General features: G+C 44.7%; 1 protein-coding gene across 5 annotated transcripts in view; it reads right to left on the bottom strand.

Moving 5' to 3' along the window:
* Positions 1 to 26,998, bottom strand: part of LOC137376374 (rho guanine nucleotide exchange factor TIAM2-like) — a 438,770-nt gene that overhangs the window by 26,403 nt on the left and 385,369 nt on the right. For all 5 annotated transcript variants that reach the window (XM_068044808.1, XM_068044809.1, XM_068044812.1 and 2 more), the window contains 3 exons: positions 26,826 to 26,894; positions 23,262 to 23,387; positions 13,034 to 13,142 (listed from right to left, as the gene is read on the bottom strand). In XM_068044808.1, the coding sequence (XP_067900909.1) occupies positions 13,034 to 13,142; positions 23,262 to 23,387; positions 26,826 to 26,894 (304 nt within the window). The remainder of the gene's footprint in view (positions 1 to 13,033; positions 13,143 to 23,261; positions 23,388 to 26,825; positions 26,895 to 26,998) is intronic.

A 26,998-nucleotide genomic window follows, 5' to 3' on the forward strand; every position in this document is an offset into this window, starting at 1 on the left:
TTGTTCTCGGTGGGGGTCCCTTACAGTTCACCAGCCCCCTGCTGGAGGGTCCTCCTAACACCAGTACAGGACTTAGGGGTGCAGGTTGGACTGTAGGTAGGAGTTTCTCCTCAACCTGGCACATGTGGCAACTCCTGCAGTACTCCACCACATTTTTGTGGAGTTTTGACCAGTCAAACTGTTGTCTTACGTGGGCTTTGGTCTTTTGTATACTAGTACGTACAGCCACTGTAGTCTCGTGGGCCCTTAATATTTCTCCCCGGCACCTCTACGGCACCACTAACTGGTGAACCACTGTCCACTCCTTACCCCCAGGTCTGAGGAGAACTCCATTTCCTCATCAGTACCTCATTCTTTAAATAGTAGCAGTCAGGGACTCCCTCTGCTTCACTTTCAGCCTGGGCAGCCGGTGCTAATTCTCGCAATACTGGGTCGGCTCGCTGAGCCTCAGCTAGCGAAAATCTATCTAATTCAATCCCTGGGTCTCCTAACTTTCCAAAGAAAGTCTCAGACAGGCAGATCTCATGATCATTTGCCTGCAGTGCCAATGCAATCTCCTCTGGGGGAGTTGGTTTGATCATGACCTGATCCACTACACATTCAGGGACACTGCAGGGGACCATCTCCTGCCACTGCCCTGTCTCTCTGACCTCCTGCAGTCTTTCTTTCACTACTGGGAAGGTTACCGCCTTCACCCTGCCAGATCATTACCTAGGACATTAACCCCGTCCACAGGCAAACTAGGGACAATCCCTACGGTCACCGGTCCCGAAACTAGGTCGCACTCCAGGTGGACCCGGAGAATAGGTACAGACATACACTGCTGCACTCTGAGGAAAAGGTCAGGCCTTTTCCCAGCAAAAGGGATCTAGTCGCCCCGGTGTCCCTAAGAATCACCATGGGCTTGCTTGCCCAACTCGAGGGATATGGGGTTACTTTCCCTTCAAACACAAAACCAGTTTCCAGCAGTCAGCTTTTAAATGCCCTGCTTTATTACAATGGAAGCACACAGGTCTCCGGGTTTCACTCTTACTCACAGCACCTTCCTATTTGGCTAGAGGAGGGCCCCCATGTCTCCTGCTTTCCTTTCCCTTCCCAGGACTGCCTGGGCGGATATCACCTTCCCACCCTTTGTGCTTTTCAGATTTGTGGGGGTGATTAGGAACGTTTCTCCCCAGTAAACAGACTTATAAATTAAAGCAAATTCATTGGCCAGAACGGCTGCTTACCAGGCTCCCTGGACCCGCTGTTCCTCTACATGAGCTTTTGTGGAGAATGGGAGAGTGTTTTTAAATTCCTCTATCAGGATTACTTCTGAGAGTCTCATAGCTGAGTTGTATTTTTAAAGCCCTCAGCCACTGGTCAAAAGCCAGCTGCTTGCTTCTTTCAAACTCCAGATAAGTTTGATTAGCTTGCTTTTTGAGGGATCTAAACTTTTGGCAGTAGGATTCGGGTACTAATTCACATACCGAGGATAAAATTTTTGGTCAGTTCAAAATTCGATGAACTCTCATCTGGCAGCAAGGAATAAACTTCATGGGCTTTTCCGGTTATTTATTTTTTATTTTATTTAGAGATACAGCACTGAAACAGGCCCTTCGGCCCACCGAGTCTGTGCTGACCATCAACCACCCATTTATACTAATCCTACACTAATCCCATATTCCCTACCACATCCCCACCATTCTCCTACCACCTACCTACACTAGGGGCAATTTACAATGGCCAATTTACCTACCAACCTGCAAGTCTTTGGCTGTGGGAGGAAACCAGAGCACCCGGCGAAAACCCACATGGTCACAGGGAGAACTTGCAAACTCTGCACAGGCAGTACCCAGAATTGAACCCGGTTCACTGGAGCTGTGAGGCTGTGGTGCTAACCACTGCGCCGCCAATTAGTCTGCTTTGCAATGAGAGAGACCAAGTCTCAGCTGGCCATTTTAGGAGCCTTGCCAGTTTCTCGAAAGACACGAAAAATGCTTCCACATCTTCCGCATTGAATTTTGGAATTAGTTGGGTGAGCTTTAGCAATCTTGTACCCAGTCCTGAATTCTGCTCCTCCATATTGGTTATGCTTTCACTGGGGTTACTCTTCGCCCCCTGGTTAACTCAAGCTGCCCTAACTCTCCTTTACATTCCTTCTGGAATATTCTTTCCGTCTCTCTCGTTCCTTTTCCTGTATTTCTTTCTCTGTCCTGCTTTTCATTTTCTTCATGTTCCTTTTGGAAGCCTCTTTTTTTTCTCCCTCTCCTTTGCCCCTCTCTTTTTTCTGTCTCTCCTTTTCTCTTTCCCGGTCTTCTGGCACAGTGGTTAGCACCGCAGCCTCACAGCTCCAGCGACCCGAGTTCAGTTCTGGGTACTGCCTGTGCGGAGTTTGCAAGTTCTCCCTGTGACCGTGTGAGTTTCCGCCGGGTGCTCCGGTTTCCTCCCACAGCCTAAGACTTGCAGGTTGATAGGTAAATTGGCCATTACAAATTGCCCTTAGTGTAGGTAGGTGGTAGGAGAATGGTGGGGATGTGGTAGGAGAATGGTGGGGATGTGGTAGGGAATATGGGATAAATGTAGGATTAGTATAAATGGGTGGTTGTTGGTCGGCACAGACTCCCGTGGGCTGTTTCAGTGCTGTATCTCTAAATAATTAATTCAAGTTTCTTTTGTTCCAATTGTATCTTTGCTAGCAATACCCTGTCTGGGTCTACTTCTAACACTGCTTCTGCCTCTTCAGATTCAAAGGAAAAATGGTTGGCCACTAACCTTCGGAGTTCAGATTTCCTAGCCTTGCCACGTACAGTGATCCCACACTGCTCAGCCATTTTTCTCAACTCCTCCATAGACAGTGCTTTTAACTTTATCCCAAGTTACTTCACCCTGGCTTGGACAGCTACTCATTTCAGTTGCAGACATGTCAGTATTCAATCACACACAACCACAAGAAAATCTGTATTGATATTTTTCTCTTTGATTGGGAACAATTTGGCTTCCTACTTCCAATTTCACTCATTCGTCTGTGGGTAAACTTCCAGACGCTAGCACCCAATTTCTGTTACAACCAGGTGAGAAATGCATGTAGGGGTCTTTGGCTGTCTTTACCTGGTCTTATTGTAACAGGGTTTTATTTTAAATACACTGTTTTGAGCTCCCCCTTTGTGAATCCTTGATTACAACTTTCCAATTATAAGTCAAAGAAATGAGCCAGGCTTTCTGTGGTTTAAAGAAAGATGAAATTTATTAAACCTAAAGCTTAAACTCTAATACGGTTAAGGCATAGTGTTATACGATGCGCCTATGCTAGCATGCACACGTGATACACACATGCAAATAGGGACAGAAAAGATAAGAACAGTAGTTTGGGGGCATATCTTGTTCCTGTTTTTCGAGCTCGCTGTAGTCCTTGATTGAAGATGTGGTCTTGCGCTTCGTTGGGGCCCAGTATTCTTCATAAACCTTGTTCACGTAGGAGATTTTTCTCTGAGTTTACATGTCTTCAAGATTCAGTTCTGTGGGAAAGAGATGGAGGCAGGCAGACAGGAGGAGGTAATTCTTGCTTCAGTTCCAGGAGAGATCTTCACTCCATGAGCATACGGCTTTGTCTCAGTTCAAATCCTGTTTTCTCCAATTTAAAACTCAGTTAAATACTCCAGCAGCCAGTTAGTTATGTAACTAAAACTGGTCTGATCACTTCTGTGTATTGGGGAAGAAACTACTGGGTCCCCATTGTTTCAACATTGTCTGGTACTATGTCCTTCCAGTCAGGGCTTGCAATTTTAAGTTTTTGTTCATGTGGCGAATTAATGTGTGCCTCAGTCTTGGCAGGTGGGGGGTTTGCCTGACACAGGGTTCATCTAGACTGGTTCAGACAGTAGAAGCGCTGCTTATGCACCGTTATGGTCTTTTTTACTCTTTCATGGGATGTGGGTGTCACTGGCAAGGCCAGCTGCTGGATGACATTCCATATAGCAACATGCCTCTCATTATACACATGGTGCCCATGTATGCATGGATTGTGCACCAGAGTCATGAGTCAAGTGGTTAGCAGATAGCCCTCATCGCCCAGTAGTCACCCTCTGGTTTCTTGAGGTGGCTCAACTAGTAACGAGTAATTGAGTAGTTAGCAAAGCATATGGGATCTTGGGCTTAATAAATAGAGATATGAAACACAAAAGCAGGGAAGTTCTGCCAGGGCCACTCAGCTTCTGACCTCGTTACAGTCTTGGTTGAAACATGGACAAAACAGCTGAACTCAAGAGGTGAGGTGAGAGTGACTGCCCTTGATATCAAGGCAGCATTTGACCAAGTATGGCATCAAGGAGCCCTAGCAAAACTGAAGTCAATGGGAATCAGGGAGAAAACTCTCCGCTGGCTGGAGTCATACCTAGCGCAAAGCAAGATGGTTGTGGTTGTTGGAGGTCAATCATCTCAGCTCCAGGACATCACTGCAGGAGTTCCTTAGGGTAGTGTCCTAGGCCCAATCATCTTCAGCGACTTCATCAATGACCTTCCTTCAATTATAAGGTCAGAAGTGGGGATGTTCGCTGATGATTGCACAATGTTCAGCACCATTCGCGACTCCTCAGATACTGAAGTAGGCTATGTAGAAATGCAGCAAGACCTGGACAATATCGAGGGCTGGGCTGATAAGTGGCAAGTAACATTCCTGCCACACAAGTGCCAGACAATGACCATTTCCAACAAGAGAATATCTAACCATCTCCGGTTGACATTCAATGGCATTATGAACACTGAATCCCCCATTATCAACATCCTAGGGGCGACCATTGACCAGAAACTGAACTGGAGTAGCCATCTAAATACCTTAGCTACAAAAGCAGGTCAGAGGCTAGGAATCCTGCAGCGAGTAACTCATCTCCTGACTCCCCAAAGCCTGTCCGCCATCTACAAGGCACAAGTCAGGAGTGCGATGGAATACTCTCCACTTGCCTGGATGGGTGCAGCTCCAACAGCACTCAAGAAGCTCAACACCATCGTGGACAAAGCAGCCCGCTTGATTGGCACCCCACCCACAAACATTCACTTCCTCCAGCACTGATGCACAGTGGCAGCAGTGTGTACCATCTACAAGATGCATTGCAGCAACGCACCAAGACTCCTTCAACAGCAGCTCCAAACCGGCAGTCTCCATCACCTAGAAGGACAAGGGCAGCAAATGCATAGGAACACCACCACCTGCAAGCTCCCCTCCAAGCCACACACCAGCCCAACTTGGAACTATATCGTCGTTCCTTCACTGTCACTGGGTCAAAAATCCTGGAACTCCCTTCCTAACAGCACTGTGTGCGTACCTACCCCACATGGACTGCAGTGGTTCAAGAAGGCAGCTCACCACCAGCTTCCCAAGGGCAATTAGGGATGGGCAATAAATGCTGGCCTAGCCAGCGACGCCCACATCACATGAAAGAATAAAAAAAAGTTATGCTGAACAGAGAGCTGGCATGGACTCAATGGACTGAATGGCCTCCTTCTGTGCCATAAACTTTCTATGATTCTGTGCCATAATGAAACTATGACTCTTTAAATGCGGATGGGACAATGACTGGTACAGAATAAAGACATCATTGCTACTGCCAGTAGACTATGGGCATTGACCTGTACGCTGCACTGAGTATGGTGACACACCAGCTGAACAGTGAGGGACTTAAACCTTTTGTGACTGTGGCACATTTCTGAATTTACATGCAGCACCCACAAAGGAAAGTCTGCTATCCTGGCAAATCCACGTACTTGTTCCGCCCGCTTCTCCCTGGAAAGAGAGAAGTGATGTATTCCCCTCTCTAACAGTGAACGGTGAATTGTAAGATGCTGGAGATGCAGCCTGCTCCAACCCTGATGTGAAGACATTCATGGCTACAGATACCTGTACAGCCGCTGGCAAGATGGTCTTTGCCCTGCTCTGAGGCTGCAGTACTTCCTGCAACTGGCTGCAGATTTCAGTGAATACATCCTAGGTGAAAAGGAGACATCGCACACACTCTTCCTTGCCGAGATGGAGATAGGAGAATTGCTCCATAAAGACCATAGATGGATTTGCTTTCCTGCTTAGAGCTCTTCTCTTGCTCACCCTCCTCCCTCTTTGAGCAGCTTATCCCCGTGTGTCACCTCTGCTCAGTCGCCCTGTCCTGCTGCAGGCCCAGTGGGATTGAAACTACAGCACCCATGACTGGGAAAAAGTGGTCAGAGCAGAACCCTCAAAGTGAGAACTAAGGCCTTCATCTCATGTCACACCACTCCCTGTAGACATCATCAACTTTCAGTAGCAATACATGCTACCAAACACTTCTATGAAAGCAGCAACAGCCAGCAGAAACCAATCAGCAACTAACTTGAAGGTTGTTGATGATCTATTTAAATTTCATTGCTGGAGGTGGGTGGTGGGGGCGGGTGGGGATCCTTCCTGATGCTGAACGCATATTTGGCTGTGTGAGGTTAAGAGAGAGCATTAGCTGGAGTATTCAGGTTGAAAATGGTACTGCCAGAGTTAAATCAGAGTTACACACTGACTGGTGTCATGACCTGCCTACTCTGAATATTTCCAGCACACACTCCCACCGCCCACACTAACAAACTACCCAAAATGGCATCTGGTGTGACCTGCCACAGAAGTGTGTGCACCTGGGGATGCGGCACCTATACCACCCAATATACAGGTGCTACACAACCAAATTTTTCAACTAATGTTTCCAGCTTGTGAATCAATTGCAGTCAAGAGGATGGTCAACATAATTCAAGTCTCTTGTCAATTGTCAGAGTTTCCCATCGTTCCTGTAGAGGGGTTTAAGTAAGAGTGGAAACTATAAATTAAGAAAAAGTGCATTTAATTAAATTAACACAATAAAGATGGCAGGACAGGTGATGTGTTGCGGCTGCTCCTGGAGGCCACAGCAATCACGTCTGTATTAAATGGCTGCGGCTTGAGGAGCTTTGGCTCAGAGTAATTGAGCTGGAGGCAGAATTGCAGACATTGCGGTGCATCAGGGAGGGGGAAAGTTACATTGACAGTTTGTTCCAGAAGGCAGTTACACTTCTTGGAACAGGGCCATCAGTTTTGGTCAGTGGTCAGGGACAGGAGGGTGAGACTTCGAGTCAGGCAGGTAAGGGAAGCGAGACGGTGGGAGTGGAGGAGCTTCAGCCCTTGCAATTGAACAACAAGTTCCAGGTTCTTGCAGCTTGTATAGACAAGAGCGAGAGCTGCAGTGTGGATGAGCAGACTGACCAAGGCACCATGGTATAGGAAGCCGTTCAAGTGGGGGGAGCAGAAAGGAAATTAGTGGTAGTAGGAGACAGTATAGTGAGGGGGATTGAAGCTGTTCTCTGCAAAGAAAGAGTCTCCAGAAGGCTGTGTTGCCTGCCCAGTGCCAGGGTTCGGGACATCTGCTCAGGGCTGGAGAGGAACTTAGTGGGCGGGGCGTGGGGGATAGGGGTGGATCCAGTCATCGTGGTCTATGTAGGTACCAACGACATAGGCAGGACAAGGAAAGAGGTTCTGCATAGTCAGTATTGGGAGCTAGGCACCAAATTAAGAAGCAGAACCTCAAAGGTAATAATCTATGGATTAGGGCAAATAAGATTAGAGAAATGAATGTGTGCTCATTGACTGGTGTGGTAGAAGTGGGTTCCGGTTTGTGGGGCACTGGCACCAGTACTGGGGAAAGTGGGGGCTGTACCATTGGGACGGTCTACACTTGAACCACGCTGGGACCAGTGTTCTAGCAAGCCGCATAACTAGGGAAGTAGAGAGAGGGTTTTAAACTAAATAGTGGGGCAAGGGATCAAATTTGGGAAGATGTGGTAAATTAAAGAGTAGAGACAGGCAAGAGAGAAAGGGAAGGGACAGTGATTACAAATCTAAGCGTAAAACTCAGCAGCCAAGGCTCGAGTCTACAAAAATAATAAAAAGGACAAAACTAAAGGCTCTGTATCTGAATGCACATAGCATTCAAAACAAAACAGATGAACTGAAAGCACAACTAGATATAAATAAGTATGACCTGATAGCCATTAGAGAGACGTGGCTGCAGGATGACATAGATTGGGACCTGAATATTGAAGAGTACATGACATTTAGGAAGGACAGGAAGCTAGGAAATGGTGGAGGGGTGCTCTGTTAATTAATGATGGTATTAGAATAATAGAGAGGGATGACCCTAGTGCAGGAAACCAAGATGTAGAAGCAGCTTGAGTTGAGATGAGAAATGATAAAAAGGCAAGTCACTTGTGGGAGTGGTGTACAGGCCCCGAACAGTAACCACATGGTAGGATGGTGTATAAAGGAAGAAATAATGGGATATTGTCAGAAAGGTACAGCAATACCAATACCAGTACAGCAATACCACAGCCAAAAGACTTGCAGGTTGATAGGTAAATTGGCCATTATAAATTGCCCCCAGTATAGGTAGGTGGTAGGGGAATATAGGGACAGGTAAGGATGTGGTAGGAATATGGGATTAGTGTAGGATTAGTATAAATGGGTGGTTAATGGTCGGCACAGACTCGGTGGGCCGAAGGGCCTGTTTCAGTGCTGTATCTCTAAAATAAAAAAATAAATAAAAATCAAAAAAAAATCATGGGGGATTTTAACCTACATACAGACTGGAAAAATCAGATTGGCGAAGGTAGCCTAGATGAGGAGTTCATAATATGTTTTCAGGATAGTTTGAGAACAGAACATTCTGGAGCCAGAGAGCGGGCTATACTAGATCTGGTATTGTGCAATGAGATAGAATTAATTCATGACCTCAGAGTGAAGGCGTCCCTAGGCAGCAGTGATCATAATATAATTGAATTTTGTATTCAGTTTGAGGGAGAGAGGAAAGGGTCTAAGACTAGTATTTTAAACTTAAAGAGGAGCAATTATGAGGGCATGAAAGCAGAGCTAGCAAAAACAAATAGGCAAAGTAGGTTAAGGGATAGGTCAATAGAGATGCAGTGGCAGACATTTAAGGGGATATTTCAGAATACACAAAATAGATACATTCCAAAGAGAAAAGAAAAATTCCAAGGGAAGACCCACCATCCATGGTTAACCAAACAAGTTAAAAGTTTTTGTGATTGGAAGCCTGTGCCCAGTGGTGTACCAGAGGGATTGGTGCTGGGAGCCTTGCTGTTTGTAGTGTACATTAATGATTCAGACGTGAATATAGGAGGTATGAACAGTAAGTTCGCAGATGACATGAAAATTGGTGGTGTCATGAATATTGAGGAGGAAAGCGTTAGATTACAGGACAATATAGATGGGCTGTTGAGATCAGCAGAGCAGTAGCAAATGGAATTTAATTCTGAGAAGTGCGAGGTGATGCATTTTGGGAGGACTAACAAGACAAGGGAATATACAATGGATGGTAGGACCCTAGGAAGTAGAGGATCAGAGGGACCTTGGTGTACTTGTCCATAGATCACTGAAGGCAGCAACATAAGTAGATGAGGTAGTTAGGAAGGCATATGGGATACTTGCCTTTATTAGCCGAGGCATTGAATATAAGAGTAGGGAGGTTATGATGGAGTTGTATAAAATGCTAGTTAGGCCACAGCTGAAGTACCGCGTGCAGTTCTGGTCACCGCACTATAGGAAGGTTGTGATTGCACTGGAGAGGGTGCAGAGGGGATTCACCAAGATGTTGCCTGGGCTGGAGCATTTCAGCTATGAAGAGAGACTGGATAGGCTAGGGTTGTTTCCCTTAGAGCAGAGAAGGCTGAGGGGGGGGAACCTGATTGAGGTATACAAAATTATGAGGGGCATTGATAGGATAGATAAGAAGAAACGTTTTCCTTTAGCAAAGGGGTCAATAACCAGGGGGCAAAAATTTAAGGTAAGGAGATTTAGAGGGGATTTGAGGAAATATTTTTTCACTCAGAGGGTGGTTGGAATCTGGAACACACTACCTGAAGTGGTGGTAGAGGCAGGAACCCTCACAACATTTAAGTAGTATTTAGATGAGCACTTGAAACCCATAGCATACAAGGCTATGGGCCAATGCTGGAAAATGGGATTGGAATAGATAGGTGCTTGATGGCCGGCACAGACACGATGGGCCGAAGGGCCTGTTTCTGTGCTGTATAACTCTATAACTCTACAGTATCAAACTTAAAGAAAAAGCATATAATTGCGCAAATATAGGTGGCAAGTCAGAAGAGTGGACAGAATATAAAAAGCAACAAAGAACAACTAAAAGATTAATATGTAGGGAAAAACTAGAGTACGAGAGAAAGCTGGCTCAGTTAGTAAGAGTTTCTATAGATATTTAAAAAAGAAAACTTAAGGTGAGCATTGATCCGATAGAAAGGGAGTCTGGGGAATTAATAAGGGAAAATAAGAAGATGGTAGATGAACTAAACAGGTATTTTGCATCTGTCTTCACCATGGAGGATACAAGTAATATCCCAGAAATAGCTGTAAATCAGGAAATGGAAGGGAAGGAGGAACTCCAGAAAATTACAATCACCAAGGAAGTAGTACTGAACAAATTGTTGGAGCTGTGAGCTGACAAGTCCCTGGGTCCTGATGGACTTCATCCTAGGGTGTTAAAAGAAGTGGCTAGTGAGATAGTTGATGAGTTGGTTTTGATTTTCCAAAATTCCCTAGATTTTGGGTAAGGTTCCATTAGACTGGAAAAGAGTGAATGTAACTCCTTCATTCAAAATGGGAGGGCGACAGAAAGCAAAAACTACAGGCCAGTTAGCTTAACATCTGTCATAGGGAAAATGTTAGAAGCTATTATTAAAGACGTTATAGCAGGGCACTTAGAAAAATTCAAGGTAATCAGGCAGAGTCAACATGGTTTTGTGAAAGGGAAGTCAAGTTTACCCAATTTATTGAAGTTCTTTGAAGTAACATGTGCTGTGAATAAAGGGGAACTGGTGGATGTACTGTACTTAAATTTCCAGATAGCATTTGATAAGGTGCCACATGAAAGGTTATTGCAGAAAATTACCATGTAGGGGGTAACATTTTGGCATGGACAGAAGATTGGCCAGCTAACAGGAAACAGAGACTAGGCATAAATGGGTAATTTTCTGGTTGGCAAGATGTAACAAGCGGTGTGCTGCAGGGATCATTACTGGGGCCTCAACTTTTTACAATTTATATAAATGACTTGGATGAAGGAACCGAAGGTAATGTCGCTGATGACAAAGATAGGTAGGAAAGTAAGTTGTGAAGAGGACACAAGGAGGCTGCAAAGGGATATAGATAGGATAAGTGAATGGGCAAAGATCTGGCAAATGGAGTATATTGTGGGAAAATGTGAAATTGTCCATTTTGGCAGGAAGAATAAAAAAGCATCTTATCTAAATGGTGAGAGATTGCACAGCTCTGAGATGCAGAGGGATCTAGGTGTGCTGGTGCATGAATTGCAAAAGGTTAGTATGCAGGTGCAGCAAGTAATTGGGAAAGCTAATAGAATGTTATCATTTATTGTGAGGGGAATTGAATACAAAAGTAGGGAGGTTATGCTTCAGTTATACAGGGCATTGGTGAGACCACATCTGGAGTACATGTACAGTATTGGTCTCCTTATTTTAAGGAAGGATGCAAGTGCGTTGGTAGCAGTTCAGAGAAGGTTTACTAGACTGATACCTGAAATGGGCAGGTTGTCTTATAAGGAAAGGTTGGACAGGCTAGGTTTGTATCCGTTGGAGTTTAGATGAGTAAGAGGTGACTTGATTGAAACATAAGATTCCGAGTGGTCTTGACAGGGTGGATGTGGAAAGGATGTGGTAATATGTTCTCTTGTGGGAGAATGTAAAACTAGGGGTCACTGTTTAAAAATAAGGGGTCGCCCATTTAAGACAGAGATGAGGAGAAATTTTTTCTCAGAGGTTTGGGTCTTTGGAACTTTGTCCTCAAAAGGCAGTCGAAGCATCGCCTTTGAATATTTTTTAAGGTAGAGGTAGATAGATTCTTGATAAGCAAGCAAGTGAAAGTTATTGGAGGTAGGTGGGAATGTGGAGTTCAGGTTACAATCAGATCAGCCATGATCTTGTTGAATGGCAGAGCAGGCTCGAGGGGCCAAGTGGCCTACTTCTGCTCCAAATTCATATGTTCGTATGTCTTGTGGTTGTTACATGTGCAATATCTTTAAATGTAATTTCTGCCATGTTATCTCCTTTGAGCACCTGTAGCATGGCACAGAATTAAGACAAACATTCTCACTTGGTGTTTGAGAGGAATGCAACTTATAGATTTAATTTGTTTTCTGAGTTACTAGCTCAACTATTAAAATAAATCTCAAGACTCAGAAATTTTCCCCATCAGGTTTTCCATTCGCAAGATATTGGGATGATATTTTAGGTCTGCCTTTTTTTGAATTAAACAAAAGTGTGAGGGACAAAAGGTCCCTGGTGCATTCTCCATAGCAGCACTTCGACTAGAGTTGACTTGCCAACCAATCAGCACCCTTTTCTCATGCAGTATAAACTGTTGCTCCCTTTGAAATTTGGCATTCCTGTGGCTGTCCTGAGGAATGCAAGACAAAAAGCTTCAACAGAACATCTCTCCTTTTCAGCAATACTCACGTTCTGTACTACTAAGCGACTATTTCTACCAAAGATATTAATCAAAAAGACAGAACAGATGCGCCAATGAAAAATAACTTCAACTGACTTTAAGACGGGTGCTCAATACCAGTTATAAACTGAAAAATACACTTAACATGGCATGTCTTCGGCAATTGTCAAGTAATGTGGTGTGTGTTGTTTTGCCTCCCTACTGCTTTTGCAGCAATTAAATTTAATTTGCTCTGGGAAAAATGGGACAGCAAGTCAGTTTTCTATGCATTCTGGAAGCAACAGTGGGATTGCATTCAATAACGCAGACAGAAATCAGTTCCAATTTTATTCTGGTCAATTAGCACTTCCAGCAAATTGAAAGTAGCACAGAGTTTGTGCATCATCAGCTTAATATGTTCAATTCCCAATTCTTTATTGAAGATGAGTACAACCAGATGCGTTTGACTTGCACATAAACATATCATCAATATCTAATCGAGATTTAATAATATCTTTACTCTTTATGCCATCTTACCTCTTTCCAAAACTTTCTGGGCCTTTCTGTGATTTGCACAAAAGCCACTATAGAGTTTGAAGTGGTCAGCATAATACAGGAACGAACCACCCAGGGAAAACAACAGTTTCTGTAATAGACACAGCAAATAAACACAATGCTATGTGAACACACCCTCTGCACTCGGTTAACTGAAGGCCCGAAACCGTAACTGCTGTACTGATTCTATACACAAGCATCACATATAAACAGGTTGAAGAGATTGTGAGGTGCAAAGGTTTAGAATGCAGCTCTCTTAGTTTACAGGTGCAGAAAAAAGCAGCTCTAACTAGTGGACTGAAAGCTTGCTTTCCGCATGTACAAAACAATATGAAATGTATGCTTGGGCAGCCTCAATCTACAGTTCAAAACAACTCCATAAATCAGCACTAAAACTGCAAGAGATCACAAGAATGGCTAGTGGGAAATGGAAATGACGCCATCCTCTCTCCTCCTAAAGGTGCTGACTGTTGCAGCAGCATAGTTCCATAGGCACCTACAGCTCTCTGGGACCTTGTCCAAGTAGCCACATTTTCACGTGAACCTAGACCAGGGGTCGGCAACCCGTGGCTTGTTAAGGACTCGTGCGGCGCCCGACCGCAACTGATCAAACAGGTTTTCCAACCTGTGCAGATATCGAACAACTCTCCAAAGAAATCCAACAGCAGAAATCACATTGACATAAAAGTTTTTAATTTCCTATTTTGTGCATCCATCATTCTTATACAAATATAAATATGCTCATCTCCAGTCTCTGTCTTGTTTTCCATTATTATTGGCATTTGAGTAACAGTATTGCAGCTCTTAAGATATTGCGTTTTCACTAAATTTAAATAATGACTCTTCTCGTTATTAAAGTTGCTGACCTCTGACCTAGATAAAGGTTAACAGACCCCTCATTTTTGTGGGCATCACTCCTGATTCTATCCAGTAACACCTATTGAAAACAGTTTCTCAAATAGATGTAGTAAATCACTGTGATGCTATAGAAAGCAGCGAGACTGCCAACTTCACATCAAATTTATTTGCTCCAGCCACTTCGGAAACCGCTAATTTCCTTTGGCAGTTTATTGATGGACTGTTTGTCTATAGTGGTATATCACAGCAAAGCTTGCATCTTGATATCACTTGATATGCACACAGAGTGGAGGACTTTCCAACAGAGGCCACTGGATAGGAATTAGGCATGTAAACTCAGGGTGCTGCAGCTCTACGGCTGTGATCAGCTACTAACATTGCAATCAGATTGGCTTGGTATTTTCGGGGTGCCACTGCCCACATAGGTCATCAGGGGAGCTCATTTTTATTTCATAGTTGGCTGCCTAATTTAAATAATAGCAGCACCTAGTGCCAACGTTCTACCTCTCGTTTAGTAGCAAGATGTAAATCATTCCCAATGACTTGCACTGTACTGTCTCAGTTTGCAAGCATCAACTGAAACAAATCATACAAAATGGATAATATCTGAAAAATTCCAATGGGTGCTAGTAGAAAAGTACATACCCTGGGAAACTCAAGTTAACAAAGCATATACTTCTGCTTGAAAAAAAAAAATCCTTCAATCCAACAGAATTGCATACATTATGCATCTAACTTGTAAACTACTCTTACAAAGCAGCAGCTTTTCTATTAGATTGTATAGGGAATGAAGATCTGCATTCAACTGAATGGCCTCATTTACACAGAAACTACTGCTGCATCATGCTTCGAGGCCAGTGAGGTGGCATAATGGACTCAATCCAGAGACATGAATTCAAATTATATCAGTGGTTGGGGAATTTAAATTCAGTCAATTAAATAAATCTGGAATTTAAAAAAAAATCTAATATCAGTAATTGTGACCATGAAACTACTGGATTGCCATAAAAATTCATTTGGTTTACTAATGTCCCTTAGGAGAAAAAACCTGCCCCGCTTACTCTGTCTGGCCTGTATATGACTGCAAACCCACAGAAATATGGTTGACCTGTAACTGCCCTCAAATGGCCTAGCAAGCCACTCAGTTGTACCAAACCACTAGGAAAAAATGAGTTAAGAATAAAGCCACGCAGACCACGCGGCATCAACCTAGACATAGGATTCAGTCATGACAAAGGCACACCCAGCCCAGTCCACCCTGCAAAGCCCCACCAACATCTGGGAACTTGTGCCAAAATTGGGACAGCTGTCCTACAGACTAGTCAAGCAACAGCCTGACATCATCATACTCACCAAATCATACTTTCCAGCCGATATCCCAAACTCCTCCATCACCATCCTTTCCAGACCCACCAGAGGTGGGTACACAGTGGTATACAGTCAGGAAAGGAGGGCGGCCCTGGGAGTCCTGAAAAATGGCTCCAGACACCTTGGAGTCTAATGGCAAGGAAGCCTGCTGATTACCACCTACCACCCTCTCTCAGCTAATAATTCAATACTCCTGCATATTGAACACCACTTGGAAGGTGCAAGGGCACAGAATGTACACTGGCTGTGGGACTTCACTATCCATCACAAAGAGTGGATCAGTAACATCACTACTGATCAAGCTGGCCAAGTCCTGAAAGGTCATAGCTACACGAGCACCTACACGAGTTAAAAGCCTAAACGACCTCATCTTCACCTGGTGCAAATGTATTTGTCCATGACATTATTGGTAGGTGTGACCACCACACAGTCCATGTGGAGACAAAGTTCTATCTTCACCTGAGGGCACCCTCCACTAACACTGTGCTAACTAGGATAGTAAACGGTATGGTGACCTCCAAATTTTGCCATCATTTTTCTGCCCTGCAACTGATTCTGCACGCCTCCTGGATCTTCATTCCAATGAGAATTCCTTCATCATTCCGTCCTCTCGCCTGTCATACCTGTCTCTAAATTTGGAGAACGGTTGGTCAATGTTCCACACGGACTCCAGCTACCTACATCAACTTTAACTATGGGACTTGTGTCTTTAACCCTGGACTCTCCCCTATGGACTCCTCTCTGTTCCCCATTCACTACTAGGATATCCGAATTAATGTTACGTAACCAGGCCTATGTAACTTAAGTTTTCTCCGTGTCCATTCACGTTTGCACTTTGGCTGCAACTCCAGACCCGAGCTCATCACTTCCAATTCCACTTTATTATTTCCCCCCTCTTTTTACTTATTTTCTCTCTACCCCTCCTAGACCCTTCTGTCTGGTCATTATGCCTCCTTCCATTGCTCCAGTCAGGTACTCTGCCTTCCCAAATCCCTCTCCCAACCCTTCAGTCCTCCTCAATCTGATTTCTATCAGTGACCCAGGCTTGACCATCTCTTAGATGAGCCTACAGCTTCCCTTTTTGCCTCACGGCATTCCCTGAAGGGCCCATCAAGGCCTCCTCACAAGCAGCTGCCCATCTTACTCTTTCGCCGACCTTCCTGCCCAGCATGCTGGCTGGGGTCTGATCTTGCCAATCTTCTCCGTCCAAGTTTGCCTTCCCAGTGCTGATCCTGTGGACTCCGTCAGTGGTCCAGTTATCACCACCCCTCTCTGCATCTCCCTCTAGAATGTCTGTTCACTTGTGAACAAAGCCCTTGTAATCCATGAGCTTATTGTGGATGATCGCATTACATCATGGCCTGAACAGAAACCTGGATGAGGGCTGATGACATCTTCTCCCTAACTGAAGCTTCCCCATCTTAGAATCTGTGCTGTGTTTTAATTATGTGGCAGCTGTCAGCCTCACCCAGCCTGCAGTGGGGTTGTGCCTCTCAATCAAATCTCACTTTGGTCTGTCCTCTTACTCCTCTAGCATTTTCTTTGAGCATCTCACCTTGTTCTACCCCTCTCACCTCTCCTAAAATAATGGCTCTCTACCATCTGCCCAAGAACCATGCCAATTTTCTCAACAAGCTATCTTCACTGCTTTCCTCACTCAGCCTCTGCACTGAGTAGCTTTCTCATCAGCCCTTTATCCTAGCCCTTTATCTCACCCTCTGTATGAACTTTCCAACCAATATGCATGGCCATCCCCTTGATCTTGCCATTTCACATGGTATCGATCACAGATAAATCCACCTCTGATCACTTCCATCCATCACTCTACACCCACATCCTTCTTTCCCCACCAAACCCTACTTCCTTCTGTATGCACCGCTGGGGGAAAAACTCTCCCCCAAATTCACTTACAACTGTACACTCAAAATCCAACTGTCAAGCCTTTGGTTTTCTGTTCATGATATTTCTGCATCTACTGATCTGCTCAACCATACCCTCACCTCCACCTTCAATGCCCTAGTTTCCATCGACACGAATGCTCTCGCACCCTGGCCATTCTCTCAGTACAGCCCTCATTCTCGCTCCCTTAAGATCTCCTTTAATCTGCAGACTTGAACGGATATCTCAGACAACTGGCCATTCACTGCCAGATCTGGCTCGGCCCAATAAAGGACTATTGGGTTCAGCTCTTGTCTGCGAAATCTACTCACTATTTCAGGATCATCCTGGAATACAAAGATAATCGCTGGCTTCTCTTCTCTACTGCAAACCACCTGCTTAAACCCCCTTCCCCCTCACCTCCAATAAGTATGATGAGCTCATGGATTTCTTTGTCACCAAGATTGAAACCATCCAATCAGCTTCCTCTGCTACTTCCCTTCCTTTCCCCTAGCCCACTGCATTGAACTTCCAGTAAGGCTCCCCGTGCCCGAGTCCTGAACTTGCATCTTTCACTAGTTTCGCTCCTATCTCCCCTCAGCCCCATCTCCTGCTCTCTCGACCCTATTCTCATTAAACCGTTGACCACCCAACTTCCCTTCCTGGCTCCAACATTAGCTGACATTGGGTAGAATCTTCCTGGTCTTGTGGGGGCAAGCATCAAGGCGGGACCAAGAGGGATTCTGGAGAAATATGTGTCATCGGGTCAGCGGCCCGACACGTTCCTACCTCCGGGCAATCTTCAGAGGTGGGTCAGCACTGGCAGAGGCTACATGCTTGCCAGTGGCAGGTAGCCAATCTGCATAATTAAGTGCCCATTTGTAAGCTGATTAGGACTGACATTATGATCTTCCTTGAGGGCCAAGTCGGGATCTTCCTTGAGTGGCTGGCCTGGGGGGGGGGGCAGCGAGGCCTCCTACTGTAACCCCTCTTCAGAGGGTGCCTGAAGATAGATGTGCCACACGTTCCCCCTTTAACAGTGGCAGCACTCACCTCTGCCGATGGGGCTGCCGTCCATCCAAGGCCGTAGGTCCTCTGACTGGGCATGCAGCCTCAGGAACTCGCCCGCTGTCCCTAATTGGACAGCAGACCCAGAGGTGACCTCTTGATTGGCAGCATGTGGAAAGATCTCTCAGGCAGGCGCCCTGAATGGAAGAGCAGGTCGGGACCTGGAAATGGTCCTGACTTACGCTCATAGCCTAAGAGCAGATGGTTCCACCCATTGTTAATAGTTCTCTCTTATCAGGTTTTGCCTTTCTCCCTTTCAAATCTGCCATCCCCACCATTCTCCTTAAAAGCCCAAACCTTGATCTCTGGACTTTGCAAACTACCACCCCATCTCTAACCTCCCTTTCCTCTCAAAGGTCCTTGAACATGTTGTTGCCTCCCACATCCTTGCCCATCTTTTCCGGAACTCCATGCTTGAATCCCTCCAATCAGGTTTCAGCCCCTGCCATGGTACCAAAACAGCTCTCATCAACAGTCACAAAAGACATCCTAAGTGACCGTGACAAGGGTAAACTATCTCTCCTCTTCCGCCTCGACTTGTCTGCAGCCTTTGACGTGGTTGACCACACCATCCTCTTCCAATGCCTCTCCACTGCCACCCAGCTGGATAGGACTGCACTTGTCTGGTTCTATCCTCATCTATCTAATTGTAACCGGAGAATCAATGGCTTCTCTTCCCGCTCTTGCACCGTTACCTCTGGTGTACCCCCAAGGATCTATTCTTGGTCCCCTCCTATTTCTCATCTACATGCTGTCCCTCGGTGACATCATCCAAAAACACAGCACTTAGCACTGTTTTTTTTAAGATTTTAGAGATACAGCACTGAAACAGGCCCTTCGGCCCACCGAGTCTGTGCCGACCATTAACCACCCATTTATACTGATCCGACACTAATCCCATATTCCTATCACATCCTCACCTGTTCCTATATTCCCCTACCACCTACCTATACTAGGAGCAATTTATAACGGCCAATTTACCTATCAACCTGCAAGTCTTTTGGCTTGTGGGAGGAAACCGGAACACCCGGAGGAAACCCACGCAGATACAGGGAGAACTTGCAAACTCCACACAGGCAGTACCCAGACTTGAACGCGGGTCGCTGGAGCTGTGAGGCTGCGGTGCTAACCACTGCGCCACTGCAGTTGCTAAATCATCAGACTGCTTGTCCGACATTCCATACTGGATGAGCAGAATTTCCTCCATTTCAAGATTTGGAAGGCCGTATCTATTGCCTTTGGTCCTGAAAACAAACTCTGTTCCCTCGCTACCGACTCCATCACTATCCCTGGCAGCCGTCTGAGGCTGAACCAATCTGTTCGCAACCTTAGTGTCGTATCTGACCCCGAGAAAAGCTTCTGACCACATATCCATGCCATCACTGAGAGCACCCATTTCCACCTTCATAACATCGCCCGACTGCCTCAGCTCGTCTGCTGCTGAAACCCTCATACATGTCATGGCTACCTCTAGACTTGACTATTCTATTGCATTCCTGGCTGGCCTCCCACATTCTACCCTCCACAAGCTTGATGTCATCCAAATCTCTGCTGCCGGGGTCTTAACAGGCACTAAATCCATTTCACCCATCACCCCTGTGCTCACTGACCTAACTGGCATATGTTTAAGTAATGGCTTGATTTTAAAATTCTTATCCTGGTTTTGAAACCATGCCATGGTCTCACCCCCTCCCCATCTCTGTAATCTCCTCCAGCCCTACAACCTTTGAAGATCTCTGCACTCCTCTAATTTCGGCCTCTTGAGCATCCCTGATTTTAAATCGCTCCACCACTGGTGACCATGCCTTCAGCTGCCTGGGCACTAAACTCTAGAATTCCCTCCCTAAACCTCTCTACCTCACTTTCCTTTTTTAAAACTCCCCATAAAAATCTACCTCTTTGACCAAAGTTTTGGTTATCTGCCCTAATATCACCTTATGTGGCTCGGTGTCATATTCTGCTTTATAATGCCTGTGAAGTGCCTTGGGATGCTTTATTACATTAAAGGCACTATATAAATACAAGATGTTGTTGATAGATCTGTTCTGAATCTATCAGCTCAAAACTGGCTACCCATGAGGCTTTGTGAGGCATCAGCAACAGAACTGTATTCCACCACAATCCTTAACACTAGATCCTTTTCTCTGCCTCTTTGATCACCTTGCATTTGAAAACCTCTTGAGTGTGTGTTAAACAGATCAGACAACAGTACAATGTCCGGGCGGCACAGTGGCGCAGTGGTTAGCACCGCAGCCTCACAGCTCCAGCGACCCGGGTTCAATTCTGGGTACTGCCTGTGTGGAGTTTGCAAGTTCTCCCTGTGTCTGCGTGGGTTTCCTCCGGGTGCTCCGGTTTCCTCCCACATGCCAAAGACTTGCAGGTTGATAGGTTAATTGGCCATTATAAATTGCCCTAGTATAGGTAGGTGGTAGGGAAATATAGGGACAGGTGGGGATGTGGTAGGAATATGGGATTAATGTAGGATTAGTATAAATGGGTGGTTGATGGTCGGCACAGACTCGGTGGGCCGAAGGGCCTGTTTCAGTGCTGTATCTCTAAACTAAACTAAACAAAATATTCAACATCATCACAAGTTGAGCTTTGTTACTTTGCTCAGGCAAAATTTCAGGCTTCACTTTCAGCAATTTCACAGCAATCGGTTTCCCAGTCCGTCTGTCAGAATATCCCTCATTCTACCATTACCATCAAACCAGTCGACCAACCCTGGTTCAAAGAAGGGTGCAGAAGAGCCATGCCAGGAGCAGCACCATGTCTGGTGTACCCCCAAGGATCTATTCTTGGTCCCCTCCTATTCCCCTCCTAAAAATAAGGTGCCAACCTGGTAAAGCAACAACCCAAGACTACATGCATGCTAAACAGCATGTGATAGCCAGAGCTAAGCAATCGCATCAGATCAGGTCCAAACTCTACAGCCCTGCCACATCCAGTTGTGAATGGTGGTGGACAATTGAACAACTAATGGAAGGAGGTGGCTCCATGAACATCCCTATCCTTAATGATGGCAGAGCCCAGCACATCATTACAAACGACAAAGCTGAAATATTTGCAACCATCTCCAGCCAGAGTTGCCAACTGGATAATCCATCTCAGCCTCCTTCTTTGGTCACCACCATCACAGCAACCAGCCTTCAGCCAATTTGATTTGCGCAATGTTATATCAAGAAATGACTGAGTGCACAGGATACAACAAAGGCAATAGCTTTTGACAACATGCTGGCTGTGGTGCTGATGGCCAGTGCTCCAGAACTAGTAAAACTGAAACCACTGGGATCAGGGCAAAAAACTCTTCATTGGCTGGAGTCATACCTAGCACAAAGAAAGATGATTGTGGTTGTTGCAGGCCAATCATCCCAGCTCCAGGACATTGCTGCAGGAGTTCCTCAGGGTAGTGTCCTTGGCACAACCATCTTCAGCTGTTTCATCAATGGCCTTTCCTCCATTATAAGGTCATAAGTGGGGATGTTCGCTGCTGATTGCACAGTGTTCAGTTCTATTTGCAATTCCTCAGATAATGAAGCAGTCCCATGCCTACATGCAGCAAGACCCGGACAACATTCAGGCTTGGGGTGAAAAGTGACAAGTAATATTCATGCCATACAAATGCCAGGCAATGACCATCTCCACATGATATTCAATGGTGCTACCATATTTGAATTCCTCACCAATATCTTGGGGGTCACAACTGACTAGAAACGTAACTAAGCCATCCACATAAATATTATAACTACAAGATCAGGCCAGAGTCTGGGTATCCTGTGGCAAGTAAATCACCTTCTGACACCCAAAGCCTTTCCACCACCTACTAGGCACGAGTCAGGAGTGTGATGGAAAATACTTTTCACTTGCCTGAATGAGTGCAGCTCTAACAACACTCAAGAACCTTGACACCATCCAGGACAAAGCAGTCCACTTGCTTGGTACCCCATTAACCACCTTAAGACATTTACTCCAACCACCTGCACAACATGGCTACAGTGTGTACAAGATGCACTGCAGCAACTCACCAAAGCTCCTTCAACAGTGCCTCCCAAACCTGCAACCTCCACCACCTAGAAGGACAAAGCAGCAGTCTATGGGAACACCAGCACCTGCAAGCTCCCCTCCAAGCCACACACCATCCTGACTTGGAAATATATCACTGTTCCTTCCTTATCACTGGGTCAAAATCCTGGACCTCCCTCCCTAGAAGCACGGTGGGTTTATCTTCACCACATAGACTGAAGCAGCTTGAGGCGGTGGCTCACCACCACCTTCTGAAGGGCAATGAGGGATGGACAATAAATGCTGGCCTTGCCTGTAATGTCCATATCCCGTAAATGAATTTTTAAAAACCCTCTTCACTTATGCCAGTGCAACTGTGATGCACCAAGAATTGCTCTGGTTTCCTCTGATACTCAGTAGCACCACTCTGCAGTTGGATGTACACACTTGCACATGTGCACTACCATTCCAGGTTTCAGCAAACTGGATTACTTAGTGTACATGCCCCATTTCAGCTGGCTACACACACCTATACCTATGGACAGACCCGAGTGAGGGATTAGACTTATTTCAGTAAGTAAAAAGGGAAGTTTTAGTGCAGGTAATAATTTCAGGGTTCTTTGTAGACCCCAGGTACAATACTAGAACTGGAAAAGTTCTATTCCTAAACTTGTTGGAACAATCAAATCAGAGTGCAATGGAGCTACTTTATACTAAAATGTATATATAGAATTCTTATCACTACTCGTGTACATGTGATGCAAAAATTGTAGTACATAGTAACAAACACTTGAATAATTTACATGCAGACCAGATATTGTAACTCAATGCTCTTTTAAAGCTTACTAAGAGGAGTTCCACAAATATAGGTCTTCAATTAGTCTTATTAAATAGATAACTCAACCACCCTCGTGTTGTAACTGAGTGAGTAGTACTGTGTCAACAGGAATCATTACTTCTACTATAATAGTACAGGTGTACATTACGGCCGGCTTTCTGAATTTTTCCTCATCCTGTGCATAAATTGCTCACTTACTTTAAATTGGGATGGAGTTTCCAACTTGCTGAAATCAGGTGATAAGGCAATACCATCGTCTAGTGTCTGAAGAAACATCTTCTGAAACTGGAGCATTTCTGGCAGACTCCCAAACAATGACTCCATCTGCAAGAACATGGAAACAGAGGAAGTCTAGAATTCTGTTCAGTGCAGAAACTCATTACTATCATTTGTCTGTACATCATAGGCACAGGAAGCACAAATCCAATGGCAGGATGTATTAATGCTTCATCAAGATTACACACAGGGCTCAAATTTAACTTTTAATCAACAGCAGATTTTTGCTTGTGGCTGTAATGGCCACTCACAACAATAATGAAAAACCATCAAAAATAAATTTGCAATCAGGATAACAGACTGAAAACTAAATAATGGAATTGAGACACTGGACCACACTGTGAACAGCACCATTAAAATTTTCACTATAAATTTTTAATTGGACTTCTGTACTAAAAAAGGCCAAATGCCTATCCGTCATTAGGATATAAAGGGGGCTGAAATCATAAAATCAGTGATATACTTATTTAAAAAAATGCTATAGGGACAACCCAAGATATTACATCCATATTTCATGGGTAAGGATGATCTATATATCCCCAACAGAATATTTGAAATAAGAATCCAGAGGTTTGGTCCTGTTGTTCATCTGGGGACTTATCCATACGAGTATGCTGCCACTGCCAGCTTCTTCCAACCGTTATGGTCCAGGCATCTCACTCGTGCCTCATCAGCAATAAGGCCCATGCTTTTTAATGGTACTTTTATGTTATCATCCCATCTCGTTCTTTTCCATGTTGGTGGCGAATGTTGTGATAGGGTCAGACTTGAGGTGGAGCATGAGGTGGTCATACCAATCAGAAGTTGATATCAAATTATTCAGATTGCATATAGTTTTAAGATTTTTGCTCGGTGTTTAACATTTAGCGTGCAACGCAATAATAGAAAGTAATGATACAACTGCTAAGAATCCTATTGTGCATTATTACACATTCACAGCGACATGCCTAACTGAAGTTCATTGATATTGAAGACTTCATCCAATTTACTAATTACATCAATGTCATCCTGCAGCCCAGCAAATCACCACCCAAGTTATTGGCATTTAGCTATGGAATCTTGAAAAAAAGGATGAGAATTTTTCAATCAAGGCGCTTGACCAGGAGCCAATGTAGGTCAGCAAGCACATATGCGATGGATGAATGGGACTTAGCTCAAGCAAGGACTTGAGCAGCAGAGGTTTGGATAAACTCAAGTTTATGGAGGGCAGAATGTGGGAGACCAGTCAGGAGTGCTTTAGAATAGTAATATAGGTAATAAAGGCACAGAAATGGGTTTCAGCAGCAGAGAGGCTAAGGCAGAGTTGCAAATTGGTGGTGTTAGCGATGGCATGGATATGTGGTCAGAAGCTCATCTCAGGGTCAATTGTGACACCAAGGTTGCAAACAATCTGGTTCGGCCTCAGATGGCTTCCAGGGAGAGTGATGGAGTCAGTAGCTAGGGAATGGAGTTTGTAGCAGGGACCAAAGACAATGGATTCAGCCTTCTCAATCTTTAACTGGGGGAAATTACTACTCATCCAGTACTGGATGTCGACCAGCAATCTGATAATTCAGCAAGTGCTAAACGCTGTTATCGGATGATGTTGCCAACAGATAACTTGTAAAAGAGAAATAGGAGTTCTTTGAAGGAGTAACATGTGCTGTGGATAAAGGGGAGCCAGTTAACATACTGTACATGAATTTCCAGAAGACATTTGACAAGCTGCCACATAAAAGGTTATTGCACAAAGTAGGAGCTCATGGTATAGCAGGTAACATATTAGCATGGATAGAAGACTGGCTGGCTGGCAAAAAACAGACAGTTTGCATAAATGGGTCCTTTTCTGAATGGCAGGATGTGATGAGTGGAAGGATGTGATGAGTGGAGTCCTGCAGGGGTCTGTGCTGGGGCCTCAACTTATTACAATTTATATCAATGACTTAGATGAGGGGAGCGATGGCATGGTAACTAAATTTGCAGATGACACAAAGATAGGTAGGAAAGTATGTTGTGAAGAGGACATAAGGAGCCTACAGACTGATATAGATAGGTTGAGTGAGTGGAAAAAATGTAGCAGATAGAATATAATGTGGGAAAATGTGAAGTTGTTCACTTTGGCAGGAAGAATAAAAAAAAAAAAGCAGAGTACTTCTTAAATGGAGGAGAACGACTGCAGAACTCCAAGATGCAGAAGGACCTAGGTGTTCTAGTGCATGAGTCACAAAAGGTTAGTATACAGGTACAGCAAGTAATAAAGAAGGCTAATGGAATGCTATCCTTTATTATGAGAGGAATAGAAAATAAAAGGAAAGATGTTATGCTTCAGTTATACAGGGCTTTTGTGAGACCACATCTCGAATACTGTATGCAGTTCTGGTCTCCTTATTTAAGGAAGGATGTGAATGCACTGGAGGCGGTTCAGAGGCGGCTTACTGGATTGATACCTGGAATGAACGGGTTTGTCATGAGACAAGGTTGGACAGACTGGGCTTGTTTTCACTGGAGTTTAGAAGAGCAAGGGGAGACTTGATTGAAATATATCAGATACTGAACAGTCTTGACAAGGTGGGTGTGGAAAGGATATTTCCTCTTGTGGGGGAGTCCACAACTAGGGGACACTTTTAAAATTAGGGGTCATCCTTTTATGACAGATGAGGAGAAATTTTTTTGAGGATTGTGCGACTTTGGAACTCTCTACCTGAGAAGGTGGTGGAGGCAGAGTCATTGAATAATTTTAAGGCGGGGTAGAGTGATTCTTGTTAGGCAAGGGAATCAAAGGTTATTGGGGGTAGACGGGAGTGTGGAATTCGAGACACGAACAGATCAGCCATGGTCTTATTGAATGGCGAAGCAGGCTAGAGGGGCCGAATGGCCTACTTCTGCTCCTAATTCATATCTTCGTAGGAGGGGGCCACAGATAAATTCTTGGGGGACGCTAGAGGTAACATTTCAGGAGCAGAAAGAGAAGCCACTGCAGGTGATTCTCTGGCTGCAATTAGATAGATAAGAATGAAACCAGGCAAGTGCAGTCCCATCCAGCTGGATCCCAGTGGAGCAAGATGGTGCGATCATCTGTGTTGAAGACTGCAGACAGGTCGAGACAGCTGAGAAGGGACAGTTTGCCTTTGTCACAAACACCTAGGATGTCATATAACTTTGACAAGAGCAGTTTCGGTACTGTGGCAGGGGTGAAAATCTGATTGGAGGGATTCAAACCATGGAGTTCCAGGAAAGATGAGCATGGGTTTGGAAGGTGACAACATGTTAGAGGATTTGAGAGGAAGAGAGGTTAGAGATGGGTGATGGTCTGCAAGGAAGGTGGGGTCAAGGGTTGGTTTTTTGAGGCAAGGGGAGATGACAGCCAATTTGAAGCAGAAAGAGACAGTACCTGAAGCGAGAGAACCACCATATTTTAATAATATTTGTAACGAACATGAGAAGTGTTGGCCGTAAACTACATCACAACCAGTGCTCTGAAAATACATTAACATTCAGGCATCATACCTCATCTTGTGTAAGGAAAATCTCATTTTGTAGGGGATCCAGGTATACTTCAAACAGACAGCTCAGATCCTATAAAAGACAGATACCATTACACAAGAATACTTAAACCTTTGTTCATCCTATAAGTTTAAAGTTAACTGATTTGCATTATGATCATGTATTCTACCATTATG

The sequence above is a fragment of the Heterodontus francisci genome, chromosome 13 (assembly GCF_036365525.1).
Source record: "Heterodontus francisci isolate sHetFra1 chromosome 13, sHetFra1.hap1, whole genome shotgun sequence".
Classification (NCBI taxonomy): domain Eukaryota; kingdom Metazoa; phylum Chordata; class Chondrichthyes; order Heterodontiformes; family Heterodontidae; genus Heterodontus; species Heterodontus francisci.